At 39.3% G+C, this 21,202-nt stretch overlaps 1 protein-coding gene across 6 annotated transcripts in view; it reads left to right on the top strand.

The window, feature by feature from the left end:
- The window catches only part of CNTNAP4 (contactin associated protein like 4), a 237,181-nt gene that overhangs the window by 137,595 nt on the left and 78,384 nt on the right, over positions 1–21,202 (top strand). For 5 of the 6 annotated variants that reach the window (XM_012806123.2, XM_023514116.1, XM_012806122.1 and 2 more), the window contains 3 exons: positions 742–1,003; positions 8,683–8,832; positions 16,861–17,032. In XM_012806123.2, coding sequence (XP_012661577.1) covers positions 742–1,003; positions 8,683–8,832; positions 16,861–17,032 — 584 coding nt within the window. The remainder of the gene's footprint in view (positions 1–741; positions 1,004–8,682; positions 8,833–16,860; positions 17,033–21,202) is intronic. The other variant, XM_023514118.1, reaches the window with a different exon arrangement.

Below are 21,202 nucleotides of genomic sequence, written 5' to 3'. Positions count from 1 at the left end.
GGCACAAAAACACGATTAGAAAGAAGGAATAAGTTCTAGTGCTCGGTAGCATGGGAGGGCAACTACAGCTAATAAGAATTTATAGGACATTTTAAGATAGCTGGAAGAGATTGGAGTGTTCCTAACACAGAGAAAGGATAAGAGTTCAAGGTGATAGATATCCCAATTACTCTGATTTGGTCAGTACATGTTGTATGCACATATCAAAATATCACATAGCCCCCATAAATATATATAGCTCTTATGTATCAGTGAGAAAAGTAAGACCAGACTTCAGCTGGTAATATGCTTTCATTTTTACTAGGTTGAATAATCTTAGGATTTCCTCACATAGTGTATGACTTACTGTTGTATGCTCTTCCCCTTTTATTTTGTTTATTAGTACAAGGTATTCATGTATAATAAATGCTAGTTCTCTTTTTTTCAGAATCATATCACCAGCCAAATGTTTTTGTTTGACCAAGACCAAGTGTTTTACTTCTAGTGTGTATTCTTCTAAATAAAGTTAATTTTATCAACTTTTCAAATCTGTAGTAAACATGGGGAATGGGAGGGCCACAGAAAATGACTGAACCTTCATGACATATGGCAAGGATTTGGATTTTCATTTTGATAGCAAGTTGTTGTTGTTTTAAACCAAGGATAATGTGCGATGGATAAACAGCCTTTGTAAATATTTCACATTTGGGTACTAATGTGGTATGAATAACGTTCTGAAAGCTTTTTCTTCTTTATTTGCAGGGAAACGTGTCATTCTCTTGTTCACAACCGCAGTCTACGCCTGTGACTTTTCTGAGCTCCAGGAGTTACTTAGCACTGCCAGGTTCTTTCGAAGAGGATGAAGTTTCTGCCACTTTTCAATTTCGAACTTGGAATAAGGCAGGGCTTCTGCTATTCAGTGAACTTCAACTAGTTTCAGGGGGTCTCCTCCTCATTCTTAATGATGGAAAACTTAAGCTGAATCTCTACCAGCCAGGAAAATTACCCACTGACATCACAGCAGGTAATAAATGTATTCCCTGGGGCGGAGCGTATGGATTGGAAAGATTTCATTATCTCTGTGTCCCTTCTCCACAAATTTTATGCATAGCCAAAAAATTTAATATTTGTTTAATAAATGAATATTCGACTTAATAAGATGATCAGTACTCTTCCTTAGAGGAACTTGATTCCAATTTTCTTTTAAATATGATTCCAACACTAGCAGTTCTTATTAACTAAAATGGTAGTTACTGGGGAATAGAAATTTCCTTTTATGACTCTCTCTCACTCCAGATAGGCCAACGTATCTTCACGTAATGTGTTTTGGGAAACATGTGAAAGACTTTGAAACCGACCAAAAAGTTACCTGGGTGTCCTTCAGTAGAAATCTAGACTCTGCATATTTGTCTTCTCTGTTTTGTGGGAGACAGGGAGAGGTCTATGTGGGAGCTCCGCCTATTATCTGTATAATAACATGCCACATGAACTGAAAAATTTAGTCAAATTAACTTTATAAAGAGTTGAATACATTTGAGGGGATGCAAAGTTGTATGTGAAGTTCCTCATTTGGGTGCCAAATGAAATTCTGGGCAATGCAGTTTTAATGATTAGAAATAAATTAATTAAGGGGACTCCATGAGTGTCTGGAAGATGAATGTCCAATTTCGGTGAGTGCTTTGAGTGAGGGTTTTTTTTTTGTTTCTTCATTAAAATTATATAGTTGTCAGCAAGAGATTTCCATCACATTTTGCTGTATATACAGTAGCGATGAAGCCAAATTAAAAAGTGGAATACATTTCAGGGAGTGCAAAAATGTGTGCAAAGTTCCTCTTCAGGTTACCACATGAAATTCCCTCTGCTTCTAGGCAACACAGTGTGTTTTTCATGACCAGAAGTAATATATTAAGGTTACGTTGGGCAAATTATTACATTAATTTAATAAAGTGATCTTTCAAAACAATTTAAAAATGCCATTGTACTACTCTTCTATAATCAGAACTTGTAGACTGTTACTTGGAGAAGGAAAAAAATTAAAATCAGTCGGAAACTAAATATAAGAAAGATAAATATAGGAATGGATACACAAATGCCTATTCTTTATGTATCCTTTTGCTGTTTTTCAATATCAATTTAGATTAAATATGGGACTGAAAATTCAATATTAGTTATAACTTTTGAAGAGGTATTATGCTGTGGCTTTTCATTTCATACTCAAAATGTGGTAGATTTGCAAGCTAGACAAAAGGAAATAAATTAATCAGTGTCGTATTAATAACAGTAGGTCCCGACAATGAAGGTCTGAATATGTAAACTTGCCCTTCCGTGCTGTTCATTGTGTTGTATTTGATGCCTTCTGAAGTGGTCATGTCCAAAGATCCAGAATTTTCAGGATCTTTAAGAAACTGCTTCAGTGCAGTGTTAACAGCAGTGAGCTCCATGTAGCCAGCTCACTTTGAACCACTTCAAGGCATGTGTCGGTAATAAATTACTAGATATAAATCTGTATAGAATACTCGGAGCAATTTAAAAATCTCTAATTTCATGTTTAAATTCATATACAACATAATCCATTATGACAGCCTGTGACTTCATGTGATTATTTTCATAGGTAACCGTGAGGATCCTAGATTAAATATGAATGTCATATTCATAGCAAAATTGTTACTGTCAGTACAGATACCACGATTCAGCCTTTACTTACCAACTCTCTTAACTCCTATTTTTTTTTAAGTTTCTTTCAAAAGACTATGTTGTTTTAGTTTCTGTGAAGCAAGTTCTTTTTCCATTTTCAACCACTTAGCTTAAGTGGGTGATGTGTTAGCTTTTCCATAGGGGAAGACTTTTCATTTGTACAGTGTTCAATAATTAAGCCAGTTGTCAGAATATGTTATAATGACTCTTTTAAGATAACCATATACTTAACTACTAATGGATTGCTAGCACATTATGCTAAATCTTTCCATTGTGTAAGAATGGGTTAATTTTTCTTAGCTATCGGAAATATAGACTATAAATCTTCTATGTTTGAAAAACTCAAAATTTGTATATCTTCTACAGGGGAATTAAAATTAAATTGTATTCAGAAAGACCTGAATTGTGCAGATGTTTGAACTATGAGGCTAAATTTTTAATGTGATGTACAGTTTTACAAATTGTCATTTGGAATTATTCAAAAATATTATGTCAGCTTAAATTGGTTTTTGAAATATTAAAGATACTATATTAGCCTAAATCATGAAACATATTAGCAGTGCTATAAAATCCCCCATGGTACAAAATATTTTTAGCCCTTGTCACCTTCATAGATGTCAAAGCAAAAAATCATTCAGATAGTACCAGGACCCAATGAACTATACAGTTCTATTTTCTTATTTAAAACAATTTTTTTGTGTTGTCAGATTTGAGATTGCTGCTCTAATTTCAGCATTTCTGCTGGGGCTTTTGCCTCATGGTGAAAATCAAATCTATAACCAAGCCTTTGGCCCACCGTGGGCAGGGTCTGGCCGGGACAGGCTCGTGGTATTTGGGAGGTTTCTTTATTTTTTTCTTGCCTGGCTGTTCTTCATTCTTGTGCACCTGGCAGTGGAGCTGCCCTCTGGGTTTGCTTCACCGGTGAGAAGGCATTTTTTAAATTCCCTCTTCCTCCCTTTTACTGTTGAAATATTCCTACCTTTCAGATTGTAAACCTGTCACTACTTAAACTCCTGCTCTCTGCTAAAGTGATGGGTACCAGCAACCGCCATATTTTCATCTTGACAAGAGCTATCTAGCTATCTGGATCCTTAATTCTGGTTAGTGACTACAGTCGGTGGATATAGGAGTGTCTGGCACTTTCGGAGCCCCGAAATACATTTGGAAACAGGCAAAACCTTTCGGTTGCTCCTTGAGTAATAGCCTACATATAATTGCCTTGCGCATCTCTGCAGAGCACCTGCCCTGTACGGCAGACGGATGTTTCTCTTTATACATCATACCCTATGGATGCCTGCTATAGTCTTATGAGAGGATAGTGGCAGCTAAGCTGTCATAATGTTCCTGCAATTCAGAACTGGATCCAGAAGATTATATGGAGGGGAGCAGATAGAAATCTCTTCCTTCTAATGTATTTTTGTGTCTTTCTGTGGTTTGGGACAGAAAGGACACAGAGAGAAAGAGACAGGTAGTTCTGGTACACAATCTCATCTTCTCCTGCTAACTTCAATTGCAAATACTTCTGTTTATTATTTTATTCTTCCATTTTCCATTTGGAATTGTCAATATTTTCTACCCAAAGACTACAAGGAGCATATCTGAAGTTAAAGAAGTTGAGCTGATTAGGACAAAGAGAGCACACACCTTGGGAACCATGGGGAATGTCTCAACGTGATGGTGTTAGGATAACTTGTAGGTTTGGAGTTTTGTTAGCTGATTTGAGAGAGGTTTCATGGAACTGAAAAAATATTGTACATTAAATGCTGCCAGGCTATCTTTGTAAATTTTAAAAGGACAGAGAAATAAAATAAGATTAAAACTATAGTTTGTTAAGAAAAAAAAGAAGCTTTTATTCATACTATCGGGAGTTGAGGAAATTTGGTGTTTTTGTGGTTTGCACAGAGGCCTTGTTTTTATCATGTTTCATTGTTGTGACAGAATGACCTTGTATGATGTTGGTGTTCTCTGAAATTGTTGGTGTTCAGCAGAAGCCCATGGCCCAGCTCTCAGTGCCAGCCCACTTCTCACAGCACCAGGGCCTCCCTGGAGGTGCCAGGCCACCTTCTAGCTGTTGGGGCTTATTTTTCTGTTTCATAGAGTTAACTATTTAACATGAGCAAAAAAATAGAAGGGACCATCTGTCTTGCAGACAGAGAAGAATATGGGTTTTGGAGTCAAACTTGGCTTTTTGTTATGTTTCTTACCAGCTGGATACTACCTAAAGAAACCTGTTGCTCCTCTCCTCATCGCATCTGGATAAGATTAATAATCGTTGTGGTAAACATTGAATGAAACAATGCATACAGGCACATAGTACCTATTACAAACGAGAGCTCAATAAAGTTGTTCTTATTTACACCACATGCTCCCTTCCCAGAATCAAAGGTGAAGAGTCAGTGCATTATAGGAGTAGAATCTAGAATTATCCTTTACATAACATCACAAGAAAAAGTCAAATTCTGGGATTCCTTCTTCTACTTCCCCTTCTTTCAAAGAAGCGTGGGCTTTAAAAGGGGCTCACCTGCCACCAGTGCTAGATTTGGAAAGGTGCACACTTACAAAAAAATAGAATCTAAATTAAAACTATATAAAATAAAAAAAAAACTATATAGAATCAGTTGAAATAAAGGGGCCCTTCGTGATTTAATTTGAGCAGTAAATCCTGTTGACAGGTAATAAGTTCCATCATCATAAGTAAATGATGTCTAGTACAGATGAGGCTCCAAACAGCTTCCCGAAGGTCCCCACCCACATGGCACGACTTCATAACCTGCTAGTTAGATGAATGCGGTCAACAGTGTCAAATTGCAGTGGGTGGGCCTGGCAGGCTTTCATTATTTTATTTATTTATTTATTTTTACTCTTTTGTTCTTAATCTAATTGGGGCTTCTATACGGACAGTGGAACCCCCCACACCTTTGACCTGTTCCTCCTGAGTGCCTGACCACCAGGTGCCCAGAGCACTGCTGCTCCGAATGTGCTCCCTGGACTATCCCTGGCTCAGAGAAATGCTTGTTACCCATCCATAATGAGAGGACTGTAAATATGGAGATGCAAGTGTCAGCAAGTGTTCTAGCAAAAAGGTCTTACTACAACAACTAAGCAGTGGTAGATGTGTACAGTAGGTTTTTTCACTTTACTTTGTAGGAATACATTTTAATCAAATTTTGTAAGTGTCAGTTTGTAATAGATCGGAAAATAAAACGTTCATTCCCCCAAGTAGTTTGGGAAGCACTGCCCAAGACAAATGGGAAGCCTAAGATGAATAACAGAAGCTTGAGAACAAGGTAGGGAGGAGACTCACGGGGACAGGTGGGTAGACGGGGAGAGTCTGTATACATGACCAACCACTCAGTGTTTACGAGAATTTTCATTCCAAATGTATCCTCTAAAGGAAGCACTGAAAGACAAATCTGGGACATTTGATTTATTTTAGTCCAATCCCATGCCATCAGGGATTACATAACTCTACTTGGTCGCCTATTTCAGAGTGCACTCTTAGAGAATAATGTGTCTAAAAGGATCTAACCCACATTTTTCATAGTTTAGCTTCCAAATCTTTCCCATTATCTTTCACAAACCAATCCAGAGTTGAATCTTAGAATTCTTTCTTGTTTTCCCTCCACGGATATGATGTAAAAGTGAGCGTCCGTGTCCTGGCTAGAATGTGTGTTAGGTGAAATACGTCCAGGGCAAAGAAATGTAATCACTGAAGAAGGCTTGGATGCATCTTCAGTCTGAAAGCATGTGGTAGAAAATAGCTCAGGAGATAAAAGAAATCACATATAGTATCAGAAAAGAGGTTCATTCACTATTAGAAAAGAAATCGCATATTATAGCAGACAAGAGACTCTGTGGGCTTAATAGGGTGCTTGTGTTTTTATTTACTAATGTGCTCTGCAGAGTCAGAATTGACCGTTCAAATGGAGGTAAACCTGACTGGTACATCCACGTGGAGATGTTTAGGCTTCACTGCTCTGGTCAGAATTTAACCATAGGGATTCTTGTAGACTTAATTCCCTTTAGGAGGAAAAGGTTGTGTGTTCTCTTGGATTTATGATCCTGCAACTGCTTTAGGAAGGACTAGAGATGGTTTTTTAGAGGTAGTATGAATACCTCGGTGTTTCATTATAGCAGCTTCTGATTATATATGTGTGTGTTTTTGTAAACAAAAAATTTACTATACATATACACACACATGCTCATACATATGTAAACTTAGAAAATATAGAAAAATACAAAATTAATGGAAAAACACAATTTTACTTCAGGAAAAAAGTGCTATTTTTGTGAGACAATATTTCTGCTCCATCCTTTTCCATATTTAGATAAAAATTAAGAATATATTTAGAATTATATATAAATACATATGGCGGAGAGAGCTGATTTCTATTACTCACAAGGGGTTTGTTTCTCTAATTACAGAACACTGAACCGTTTGCTCCTAGAGCACACGGAGTGAGTTAGGGGCCCATGAGCCTCTGGTGACAATGCGTTTCTCAGCCCATCACGGGGAAGTTCTTATATGTGTTTTATGTGTGTTTCTGTTTAAAGACACCTCATTTATTATATGTCGGTGATGCATTAGCACTGGACCATTAGCCAACAACACTGTAATTCATGCCTGAGTGAAGCTTATCTGGCAACATTTTCCAAAACAGACATCACATTCTTGCACTTAGGAACACTACAAGATGCTTCAGTACTATGCTTGGGAGCCGCTGTAAACAGCAAGATCAAAAACCTCACAAAATCAGAGGAAAGGTGTTTACACTATGCATGTTCACACAGTAGGGCAGAGCATGGCCTTGTCTCACCTCCCTGGGAAACAGGCATAGGACAACGGCAAGTCGTGGTGATCTCATCTGCGCGAGTCCTCCAGTGACTGAGAAAGTTCCTCCAAATACTGATTTGGGGGTTACAAGTCAAATTACCATTAGTCAAATTCTCAGATACAAAATTTACAAAAAATAATGGGGGTTTAGGTTTTAACTTTACATTGCACCTATAAACTTTCACTGTTTATTAATAATCTCTTCAAATATTTCTGTAATGGTTCATGATATAGCTTGCTACATGTTCTATCAAAATATCATAAACGGTGATTACACAAAAGTACCAAATGGCAGGTAAAGCATTTCATCGGGTATAATCTAGACTTTTAGGAAATATCTGACTCTTACTAAACTCCCCCCACCAAGCAGGTAAAGTACATGGATGGGAGCTGAAAATCGATTTATACCAAATAATTGAAAAATTTGAATCATTCAGGATTGTCTACAGTGGGGAATTTTTTTTTTTTTCTGTTTCTCTCACTTTTACTTTTTTTTTTTATTTTTTATTGAATGGTAACTATGTACATTAATGCACTTCTGGGGTACAGTGTGGGGTTTTCACACACAATCCAAAACACTTCCATCAAACTGGTTAACATAGCCTTCATGTCATTGTCTTAGTTATTATTTTAAAACGTTCACGTTCTGCTCTTAGAAAGATTCACTTGTACCCTTGTAAGATAAACCTCAGAAGTGATCCCTCCAATCCCCCCCTTCACCCGTTCCCCCCTCCCTTCTCTCTCCCCCCTCCCCGTATTCTTAGGCTGTTATTAGGTTATGGCCTTCATATAAAAGGTATAAATTAATTTCGTAATAGGGGTGTCTACATTGGATACTTTTTCTTCCATTCTTGTGATAGTTTGCTAAGAAGAACATTTTCTAGCTCCATCCATGTGAACATGAAGGACGTAAAGTCTCCATCTTTCTTTATGGCTGCATAGTATTCCATGGTGTACATATACCACAGTTTGTTGATCCATTTGTGGTACAGTGGGGAATTTTATAATGCATCATTTTCCACATAAAGTGTGCTCTTTTTTTTTCTCTCTTTCTTTTTATTAATAAATATAAATACGATAGCCAGTGGGGTGATGTGTATAGTGCTGTTTTTAACCAACTGCTTATAGTGTCCCCTCTAGACGGGGATTTCTGTAACTGGTTTCCTCTTCCCCAGGTGCTGGATTAAATGATGGACAATGGCATTCTGTTTCTTTATCTGTTAAAAGGAGTCACCTGAGTGTGGCAGTGGACGGCCATGTGACATCTGCTGTTCCTTCTCTGGGACCTGAGCAGGTTCACTTAGGTGGCACCTATTATTTTGGAGGTAAGAAAAGGGGTCAGGCTACATGGCCATTGACCCACATTTGCATTAGTATCCCTGTGTCTTGGAGGAAGTCCTTGTGGTTTAACTCATGTTAATACTAAGGAATAATTTTTCACCTTCTTTGAACATGGAAATGTCGAGTGGATCGCGATGAAGAATTACGACCTAATGTGCCTTTCTACAAGGCGGACTGACTTATGTTTATAATTTCTGTAACCACATTGATTTTAAGTAGGCCACCTCTTCAGTTCTTGCCTTCAAACCTCATTATATTTTCCTAGTGTTAATGATCCTTATATGTCTTCTTTTGATTTTATGGGCTGATTTAATTGCAGTATTTTCCCGATAATGCCTCTTTGCTCCTTCAGAGCATCCCCATTGCTTCCCCACTGCCTGATGCAGAAGGGCAGTATTATGCCAGTGGACAGATAATTGAACTTGGCTAGACATAGCAACCTATTGTGTTTGCTAAGCAGTAATGCACTGATACATTTGATGAGATCAGGGCACCAGCCTTGAACACCATGTCATCTGCCTAAGAGAACAAAAGCAAATGAAGCATTTACCTGCCCAGTGGATGTTTGATTGAAGTAAAAGCTTGCAGAAGAAAACCTGGGAAATGGAAATGAATCTTTATCACTGGAAAATTAAGACGAAACGTTCTTTGCCATTAGAAATGCAACGTTGTAAACCTGTCAGTACAAAGACTCACTTCTAATAGTGACTCGAGGTGTTTCTTGTATTAGCTTTGATTTGGCGTCGTTCTGTTGCATTTTAATAGCCGCTTCTGCCCGGAATCTTGTTTGAATTTGGTGGAAATAGCCCAGCCTTTATTATTCACCAGTAAAAAACACATTCTTTTGTAAGAATTGACAGTGAGCACACAGCCCATGAATCAGTTCATGGGATCTTAAAAGCAAAGGAACAAACAGCCAACCCCCCTGCACAATCCATTACTGTGAATGTCTGCTCAGGGCCAACAGTCCTAAAAGATATAATTGCTTCCTTTGCTGAGATCTGTTTATTTAAGAACCAGGGTGCTTATAAAACCTTTTGGAATAAATGATTGATTTTATGGCAATCCATAGGAACACATTCTTTTAATAAATAGTAAGATAGAGAGAACAACTTTACCAAGAGCTTTCACTTCAAAGGAAAAGATTTAGAAGCACTCAAAGAGATAAGGAAAAAAAATCTAGGCATATTGTTAAATGATGCAAAATAAAACACTGGATAGAAGTGTTTGTAAATCATGAAAATAGAATCGTCCTTCTTAAAATATTTTACATCCTTCATGTTCAGGTTTAACGATGCCTGGCTGTTTTATGTAAATTTTTACTCTAGTGATCACTTTTATTCATATAGTTTCACTATAAGATAATATTACTTTATAGTGAAATATATCACATATGTACTCTGTAATTTTGCTTGTTTTTTATTAGGATACACATGATCCATGTTATCTATATTTTTAGGAAATATTTTTGGATAGTTTTGGATGTATAAAGAAGTTGCGAAACTATTTAGAGGTATCTTCTGTGTACTCTGTAGCCAGTCTCCTCTATTGCTGGCATCTTATCTCCTATATACATTTCAAGATTACAGATGGTTTTTCTCAAGTTCACATCCACACACACATCCCTCTGCTTGTGAGAGAGAAGACCCTCCGGGCATGTGTGTCCCTCTAGGGTCATATCTCCTGAGTTTGAGTTTGTTTCTTCCCTTCACGATCACAATCATTTTACATCTTTAAGGATGTTCCTAAATAATAAACCATGGAACCCTCCACGATACTATTCCAACTCCAAGAAGAAAGTAACCAATCTCAAGTTGACTGAGGTAACTCTGTTCATTCAGTCCCCTTCTCAGCTGTTCTGCCGCGCCAGAAGATGGCAGGTTCTCGTGAGGTTCTGTTGACCACTGAATACATGCTCTGCAGAACCCAGGCCACCCTGGACATCTTGGGGGCTTGAAAGTTACAGAGAATTGCAGTCCAGCTCTTCCCTGCTCTGCCCAGCCACGTACTTCCAGGAAGTGGAAGGGTGAGGGGGCCCACCTTCCTTTGAGCCTGCTCAGGGCCTTTGGCTGGAAATTCTGGATCGTGGGAGTGGACTGGAGGGGACAGGGTTCCAAGCAGGCACGTTATTTTCTCCTCTGAGACCTTGTGGGACTTTTGGCAAAAGCATGGCTGGAAGAGGGCTAAATAGGGTCCCCTAAAATGCATTGCCTGGGTGGTACTGGCAATGGGGCGACCAACTCTTCCCTATTTTAGCTGAAAGTCCTGCGTCTTGGAAACGCTTCCTCCAGTCCCACCTTGGGGAAGCTGTGGCAATTGTTCAACCTAAAAACCTCTGCTCTATGCAGGTGAGACTCCCTCTATCACTAGGATCTGTTTTATCAGGTTGAAGGTGTTTGTTTCTCAGGGAGTGAATTCTTTGGCTAGTTTATCTTCAAGTGAAAAATGATCCTGTGCTCTGAGGTTCATCCTATCAGTTTTTCTTCCTTCTAAATTCAACGGCAAGTTTCTAGTTATGTTCCCAGAATCCAGTCAGTCTGACCTGGCTGTCCCAGCACCCTGGGCGATGGCTCCTCCCTGCCAGCCAGGAGAGTGGCTGTCGTGCTGGGAGAAGGGGCTGCTCCTGAACTGGCCGCATTCTCTCTATGCCACGCCACACCTGCGCTGCTCATCCATCACTTTTTACTTTTTACTTTTTTTCTACCCTCAGATGAGTGCTTTTCAGAAACTCGGGCTGCATCGTGGTGCACTGTGCTCAGCTTTTCTCATTTATAAATTATAAATTTTTAATCTGAGTTCTCCAGAGTGAGGATGGCTGAGTGTCTGATCCGTGCGCATTCCCCTGAGGAACCTTTCTGCAGTGCATGACCCACCATGCAGCACAAGCTGGGGACACTGACCGTGAGCAGGGTTCTCACGTCCCCTCCCTCCAGTGAACTGCCTGTACTGACACGCAGTCTGCCCTGACATCTCACTGCTGCTCCACTGACACACAGTGGTAATTTATCTGCCATCCTCGGAGCTGTTTAGTGTGCTAGCTGCCTCTAGTAATGGATCCATCCATTAATTCAGCATTAGGTATTCTCCAGAAAGCTTCCCATTTGGGGACTTTCATCTCACATTGGGTTCAGTGCTTCACTTCTCTCTGATACTGCATTATATTAACTGCGGTTGCCTCTTATCGTAGACTAATGAGACTAACCTGGCTTGAACCCTTCTTTGTTCTTAGAATCTCTTTTTTTTTATTGAACACCGTGGCTAGGAATATGAAGTGCCTCACGATATGATAGTGTGCTGTCTATAAAGTTGCCTGATCTTTCCCTGTGACTTGGGTCTCTTCGTCCTGTTCCCTATAGGCAAACTGAACAATTTATTCAATTCTGAAATAGTTTGGGATGTGTCAGGAAACACCACCTGGAGGAAAGGAGATTAGTGGAGTTGTTTATATTCCTGGCATATTGTAGTGGCTTCAAAATATTATTGAACTATTATCCTTTCAGTTTTTATCCTAACATTCTTAATTGGTTAATAATTCATCCAGAATACATATTGAGATTACGGTAACCATATCTTACACTACAGGAGAAATGTAAGTGGAAATGTGTGTAGTGCCATGTCCAATAAATTAACACTCAAAAAGCTTTGATCACTTTTTCTTGATCTATTCAATTTGAAACTTCAAAGTCTCCATTAGGTTAAAATATAATGTTTCATTGTGGCTGGTAATAGTTTTAAATTTGAATCCTGGCCTAGCCTTTATTTGCCATGTACATGTATTTTGTTAAGAAAAACAAAGCATTTAAGGAAAAATATTCTGTCAAATGATTTAATTATAATGGGAATGCCCAAGTAGAAAACCAGCATGGATTGTACAGGAATTAGGAATTCATTTCCTACTCCTTTTTTTCTCCCCAGATAAATGCAAATCTTCCTCTGTTTCTTTCTTTTATTTCAAAATATTAAGGGGATAAATGTTTTTGTTATGTAGAGACCTTGTGTAATGTTTAAGTCAAAGCTTTTGGTGTGCCTGTCACCAGAATATTGTTCATTGTTACAGGAGGTGTGCTTTTGTCCCTCACCCTCTCCCGCGCTCCCCTATGGTTTCCTGTATCCCTTATATTTCTCTGCTCCCACATGTACCCACCATTTAGCTCCGACTTATTAGTGACAACATACGGTGTTTGTTTTTCCATTTCTATTTCTGAGATACTTTACTTAGGATAATAGTTTCCAGTTCCATCTAAGTTGAAGCAAAAGACATTATTTCATGCCTTTTTGTGGCTGAGTAGTATTCCATGTATATATGTGTGTGTATAATATATATTAATATATAATCTATAATAATATATGTTATATACACACACACCTCACATTTTCTTTATCCATTCATGAATTGGTGGGCATTTAGGTTGATTCCTCATCTTTGCAGTTGTGAATCGTGCTTTGATAAACATTCAAGTACAGGCTTATTTTTTATGAAATGACTTCTCTTTTGGGTAGATACCCAGCAATGGGATTTCTGGATTGAATGGTGCATCTACTCTTAGTTCTTTGATGAATCTCTGTTTTCATAGAGGTGGCGCTAATTTGCAGTCCCACCGACAGGGTGTGAGCATACCTTTCTCTCTACAGCCACTCCAGCATTTGTTGTTTTGTTTGATTTTTGAATAATGGCCATTCTGATAGGGGTAAGGTGGTATCTCATTGTCATTTTAATTTGCATTTCCCTGATGAGTAGTGATGTTGAGTATTTTTTCATGGGTTTGTTGGCCATCTTCTGTCTTGTTTTGAAAAACTTCTGTTCATGTCTTTTGCCCACTTTTTAATATGGTTGCTGGTTTCTTTCTTTCTTTTTTTTTTTTCTTGATGATTTGTTTGGGGTTTTCATGTCTCCAGATTTGTTCTTTTTGTTTATGATTGCTTTGGCTATTTGGGCTCTTTTCTTCCCAATTTGGATGCCCTTTATGTCTTTCTCTTGATGGGACTTCCAATGCTATGATGAATAGAAGTGGCGACAGTGGGCACCCTGTCTTGTTATAGTTCTTAGGGGGAAATGCTTTTAACTTTTTCCCATTCAGGATGATGTTGGCTGTGGGTTTGTTATATATGGCTTTTATGATTTTGATGTTTATTTCTTATGCCTAGGTTCTCGAGGATTTATATTATGAAAGGATGCAGGATTTTGTCAAATTCTTTTTCTACATCTATTGATATGCTTGTGTGGTCTTTGTTTTTGTTTCAGTTTATGTGGTGAATAATGCTTATTGATTCATGTGTGTCGAGCTGTTATTGCATCCTCAGGATGAAACCCACTGATCATAGTGGATTATCTTTTTTATTAGTCATTGAATTTGCTTTATAGTATTTTCTTGAGGACCTTTGCATCTACATCCTTATGGGATATTGGTCTATACTGTTCTTTTCTTGTTTCCTGGTTTTGGTACTAAGGTAAGAGTAGCTTCATAGAATGAGTTAGTTAGAATTCCCTCCTTCTCAGGGTTATGGAATAATTTCTGTAAACTAGGTACCCGTTCCTCCTTGTAAGTCTGGTAGAAGCCGTGTTCCATGTGTAATGCACTTCTGAGCATTTCCCCAGGGCACATCTAGTAGTGACGACCCCCTTAGTGTCTGCTTGTCTGACATTTCCGTGTTGTCCTTTTGGTTGGGATCTATAGGTGTAGACTGAATGTGCTCCTTTGGAGGTGTGAACTAGCTTGTTTTTTCCTATTACCAAAATTCCTGTATTGGTTCCTTCTCATCTGAAACCTCTTCTCTCAGCTCAGGGATGTTGGGTTTGCAGCACACCTGTCCTTGGCTGGGAATGCTCCTGCCTTGTGAGGAGGGAGGTCCCTGACTAGTGTTTTGTGTCCTGCTATGGAGGACTGACTGCAGGAGATGGACAAGTGCACTGAGAACGTGTGACGCAGCTGTTCTCCATGTCACCCTGTGCCTCTGTGGTTGTCACAGGCCACACTGGTGTGGGGGATGCTCCTTTGTACTGGCAGGTTGGTGCTGGGGTGGCTTTTGGAAGCTCTGGCAGGGGACTATGCAAATTTCCTCTTCTTGGAGGTGGGTGGCAGAACTTGGTGGGTGCCTGGGTGCATCATGGTACCTTGGTCAGTGTCTGCTCAGATCATGGGACCTGTGCCAGTGACGGAGGGCTTGGTGTGAGTGGTGAGATGGTTCCTAGCTGGCGGCTGCAGGAGTCAGGTCTGCCAGCATTCCTCCTCCCACATCTAGGTGTAATGGCCGTATCTGGCCGGGAATCGAGAGCGATTTGTGACTGATGGGTCTTGGTGGAGAACTGGACTAGAGGTGTGGAGCTGCGTGGTGCTTTGGGGCCACCAACCTCTGCACTCTTCACAGTGCAAAGGCTGGCAGGCTCATTCCACTGGTCAGTGTGTGGGGCCATGGGGGTGTAGTCAGCAGCTGGCACATTGAACTGAGACGTAGCTTGCTGCCCTACCTGGAGTCCCACCAGACATGGACTTCTGCGTGTGCCCCAGGCTGGGGCCTTATTCCTCAGGTATAAGAGATCACAGGGGTATGCCCACCGAGAGGGACGTGAGTCCTGGGGGGTATGGCCTGGCTGTCAGAGCACCTGCTGCTTGACAGCTGTGGCTCTTGGCTTGCACAGGTCCACTTGGGGTTGCCACCATGGGGGCTCATCTCACCATACATGCCCACTCTCCTGGGATTCCCTGGTGGGAGGGATGCATGGCTCCTAGCACTGATGTGCGAGAGCATTTGCTCTCCTTGCTCCTTCCCTGGCCAGCAAAGTGGACTCCTGTGAGGACCACAAGGGCTCAGGTGCAATCAGCTGCAGCACCTTGGGAACAGAGGCCACAGTGTCCCTGCTGGGCCCATGCTTGGATGCAGCTTCACTGCACCATTGTCTCCAAGCAGTTCCCGGATCAGCGCCGCTCACTGCCGGGTGGTGGGAGCACCTGTGTCCTTGCTGCCAGCACAGGGCCTGGTGTTCGCTCCCTTGTCAAGCTCCCTGTCCCCTCTCCATCACTCTGGGTCTGCCCCATCTCTTCTCTGATGATTCACAGTGCTCCCTCCAAGAGGGCCCATCCTTCGTGAGCATCTTCCATAGCTTCTAGAAGACAGTGTGTGTGTGGACTGCTTCTGTCCACCATCGAGGCCCACAGACCATTTCCTATTTTTTGAAATTCTGGTAGTGATTGACAGCTATAACAGCAAAGGAAGATTAATGAAAAATATAGAAAAATAATATACTATACATTCCTACTCCATAAAATTATTCATTTCACTTGGATAGAAAAACACTTAGAAAATCATAAAACTCCAAACAGTAATGGTTAATATTATACTTATTTATTATTTAAATTTAAATAATCTCAAATACATTTTAGGAAAAAAGCAGTGTAAGTCTCTTATGAGGCAAAGCATAAAATATAAAAGTAAAGTGTTTTTGACATAAAACCATAAGGGCTTATTAAAATACTTGGGTGTGTGTTTTCTTTGTATATAGGAAAATATTGAATTAAACAGATAGTTGATCAATTTGTTTCATGTCAATGTAACTCCTTTTTCAAAGAGTTATTTTTGTATACTATAAAGACATTTCACCATTGTTGATTTATCTTTTCTTATCTCAGGGGTACATTTTCTTCCTTTATGTTCTTAGTTTTAGTCTGAAAGACTAAATTTCTGTTTAGTTTACAGGTGCTTTAACACTGCTGGCTGGTATGTGTAGGGCTGTGAAGCTAATATGTATATTTTCAGAATTTGGATCAAGCCAGTGAGTGTCCTTGCACGTGATACCATAGCCCTCATGACTTCCTGTGACTCCTGTGTAAAATGTCCTTTGCATGAATTGCAATTTGTAATTTAGATTAAACTAATGATGACTACAGTTAGTTTATTTCCCTCCTTTAATACAGAAAGTAATCAAATGACTATTTCTTTTCCTTTTTTCAAAAATGAAGTGTTCCATAATACTGAATCCTGCTTCATTACAATCCATACTGTTCTGTTTTTATCAGGTTGTCCTGACATAAGCTTTGGATCCAAATGTAAAAGTCCCCTGGGTGGATTTCAGGGATGTATGAGACGCATCTCCATCAGTGACAAAGTGGTCGACCTGCTCTCCGTGCAGCAGGGGACCTTCGGGAACTTCAGCGACCTGCAGATAGACTCCTGTGGCATTTCAGATCGGTAAGGACACTTGCATGTCTTTATTTTGACCTATTTTCAAGCTTCTGACAACACATGAAAAAAAATATATGAAACAAGTAATTCTCTCCTCTTTACATCCTTATCTTTTACATAAGAAATAGATTATATTTGTGTCAGAAATACAAAAAATATGTCTTTTGTTTTATGTGTCATAGTTCAAATGATGACATCTGGAAGACAAGTGCTCATGTTGTCTCTGTATACATCCTACCTAAGGTCATGGTGATGCTGCTACAATTTTAGATGGGTATAAATGTATTAAAAATGTTATTGAACTCAACAGATGAGGCTCCCCATACAGTAGAATTGACCAGCACGTGCCCATAAATCAGAGACCTATATGGTCATTTATCAAACTGGCTTTTGCTACCCTGACAGTTGAATAATATTTTTTGGGGCAGGGGAATTTGGTTGGTTGCTGTTCTCCTAATGTGCTTATTTAACAACCCATTACCATCTTCTCAGGGAAAATGTGAAGAAACTCCTGCTTTAGAAAAGCTCAGGGCTGTAGTATTGATCAGGTGGAAGCATGGATTGAGAAGTTTCCATAGGAGCATTAATAGAGGATGTAGTAAGGCAGGGTTTGAGTTAATTGTAGAGGACAAACAACTTGAAAAATAATAATTAATAGTTAATTAATAACTGTGTTTCAGCATGGGCAACTATAATAAGTAATCTTGGCAGTCATGCTTTAATATCAAAGTTGTTAATTTTAATTTTTGAGTTGAATGGAATGTCATAACCATTACAGATTTAACAATATTTTAAACAGTGTGACAAAATTAGCCTCTTCCCTATAGCAGTGCTCAATATGTATTTTGAATAAATACATAAATTAGCAGCTTCACAAGTAACTTTACTTGCATGAAACATTTCATCAACATTAAGACTTATCTCTTTGTATCCAATACATACTTAGTGATGCCTCTTGATCCTATTCTGATCACTAATGCAGACTATGTTATGTCCAAAAAAAGCAATAATAATCATATTTAGCAATAGATAGGGACATACTTTCCTCTTCACAAATATTTGTTTATTTTATTTATTATTAAAGAATTTGTACAGAAAACAGTCCTTCCTATAATGAAAGCTGATGTGTCAAGGGAGAATTTAGACAATAAACGTCAATTGGCTTGATTTGGGGATTAAATGATTTCTTGATACACTCATAGTGACCTTGTCCATAGTTAACAACCATATCAGCTTTGGAACCTAAAACCTGGGCAGAAGGAGGGTGTGCAGCAGGGCTTCCTGGGCCTGGCCTCTCAAGGTAGGGTTTGCTGACAGAGACAAGGGGTCCTCACACCCCCAGAGGGCAGCCAGCAGGGAAACTCTGTCATCCACAGTACACGGACAGTGCATATTGATGACCTCGAATGCAGACAGTTCTTTTGGTACAAGTAGATCTATCCTTTTTCCTATGTGGGTTTGTTCTGGAGCTGCCATTTTGCCCAGGAACTCCTTGCTTACCTCCTGGAGATACACACCTTGCATGAAATAGAGGAATATGTAGCACAATTGGAGAATACAGATCATTAGTGCCAACCTGCTAAAGTACTTTCCCAAAGTAGCAAAGGCTAATTGTAATCCTAGCAACCATATAAAATACAGCACAAGTCAAAGGAGCATTTGTGTACCTTTTAAATTTCCAAATCTGTCTCTAAACCCTTGTCTTAAACTCACAAGAAAATATATCATCTATTTACTTTGGTCTTATATGCTACATCTGTATCTACTGACAGCAGTTCTAAAGCATTAAATAGAGTTTTGGTTTTTTGTTTTTTTTTTAATCTGTATACAAGGCCCTATGTTAAGCACTTAACATGAGTTAATGTTTAAATCAATCTTCACAAAACCACTTAGAACAAATAGTATTCGTTTCTTATAAATTTGGACATAGCTGCACAGATAGGTTAAGTGAGTTGGCCAAGATGACGTGGCTAAGGAAATGCTGAACCCAGCCTCAAATACTGGCTCTCTGGTTCCAGGCCAGACTGTGTAGCCTCTTTGGGTACACATTAACATTTATGGTGGTTAATATTTAATTTATGCATAATAAACATATCACTTAATGGTTTAATAAATTATAATTTAAAACAAGCAGTAACTTTAACAACATTTTAAAAATCTGACAGGAACTTAAATAATGCATTTTTTTTTTTTTTTACTATAGCTGACTTTAAGTGAGATCAACTTACATATAAAATGTAAATACCAACACACACATGCTCACACTGCTGTTCACAGACTGGACACCCCTGCATTAACATGGTCATTGCATGTATCTCTCTCACACGCACACCCTCACGTGCTTACTCTCAGCTCCAAACACTCACATACCCCTGCAGGGGACAGGGGAGGGCTCCCAGCTGTGTCAGGAAGATCTGAGTGTGTGAGGAGGGTGGGGATGACCTTGACAGTGAGGGAGTGGTGTGTGAGCTGCATGCCCATGGATTCCCAGGTGAGGATCTGTGTAAATGTGTGTAAGGATGATGTGTGAGTCTCTGGGTGGGTGAGAGAGGGCGAAACTGCAAAGACAGCAGCTCTCCGTGTCCCTGTCTGTACCTGGAGCCAAAGCGCTGGTGGGGCCGGGGCAAGGTGAAGGCCGTTAGGACATCAATACTTACTAAGTTGTTCATCCTAAACCTCTTATTAAACAAAACCATTAGGTATATCAATTGATAATCAACTTTTGAAGAACACTGGCTGATTTGGGAAGGCCACCATCTCAGTCACCAGTAGACACCACCCTTCTCCAAGTGTAGTAAGGCTAAGACTGGTTTCAAATGACACCTGGGCTACAGAGACCTCACACAAGAGCTGCATCCACTGTATGACGATGTCTATCTTGTGACCTTGGCAGGCCTTGTATCCCTCTATCTCCTGATATCCTACTATCCTTACCCTTAGCCCTTGCACCTCCATCTCCATCATACTGTCCCCTCATTCCCTCCCTACCTCCTGGCCCTCAGGTTGGGTCTCCAGCCTCCATCCTGCCCTATCCGCCCCTCCACCCTAGTCTTCCTTCTCTCCTCTGAAGCTCCAAGCCTGCCCATATTCCTGCTCCGTTATGCCCACTTCTTTGAGTTTATCTGAAGGTCACAGTGTTGTTCTGTCTCCTGTAATACTAAAGCCATTGCTTTTGGGGGGTGGACATGGGAGATGGGAGGTTTGTGGATTTCATAGATTTGAGGCAGGACATGAAATGAATTTGATAGTTGCCATTAGCCCAGAATTTGTAGGCACCCAACAGTGTCTGATTTCCCTAAATGAGACAATGTTGCATAAATTTCACTTTAATATCATTAATTCCATCCAACCTGTATAGTGAATAAAAGTCTTTTGAAAGTTAACTTGGAATGGATAAGGAAGCAGGATGCATAAAAATCTGACATACCATTTCCGGTTTGGGAGTGTTGATGTGTGCCATTGTTAAACGTCACAAGCAATGAAAGTCTTGGTGGAAATGTTTAAGGAAAAGCTGTAGTGGCTGGGGAAAAATGGGTTAATGAATTGTCTCACTTTGTACTGGAATTACTAGGAAGGAGAAAAGTGTAAAATACAATGGTTTAGAGCTTTTGGTGAGAATGAGTTCTTCACTATATGACTTAAATTGCCCTGGGTTACTAGTAGTCAGATATTACTGTATAATGAATTTAAATAAAATTCACAGTTCAATCTTTCACACTTTAATTAAACATGGACAAAGTCTAGTCCTACTAACCAGAGTAGAGAAAAAGAAATTCAGCCAGTTTTTCAGAATCAGATCAAATAGAAATAGCACATATAGCACAGTAATTAAAAATTTGTTCTTTTGAGTTTTAGGCAAAGCCACTTATATCTCTCTCTTTAAAAAAAAAAAGGAAAAAAAAACACAGTGTGAGGTCTGCTGAAGAATAGCCTCCTCTGTCCTTTGCTGATTTGATTACCAAGTAGAATTGTTATTATTTTATTTTTTTAAATTCACTTTTGTGGATTGCCATTGATTTGAAATGCTTAAAAAATTAAATAAGCCATGATATGTTCATTGAATAGATTCCTGTGAATATATTAAAAATGTGAAAATATACACAAACTTAATGTACGTGAAGAGCTGCTCATTATTAATTTTTGAATCTTTAAAAAACAGGTTTTAAAGTAGCATTT

The sequence above is a fragment of the Otolemur garnettii genome, unplaced genomic scaffold, assembly GCF_000181295.1.
Source record: "Otolemur garnettii isolate 467f Iridium unplaced genomic scaffold, OtoGar3 scaffold00047, whole genome shotgun sequence".
Lineage (NCBI taxonomy): Eukaryota > Metazoa > Chordata > Mammalia > Primates > Galagidae > Otolemur > Otolemur garnettii.
This window is presented reverse-complemented; position numbering and strand designations above follow the sequence as displayed.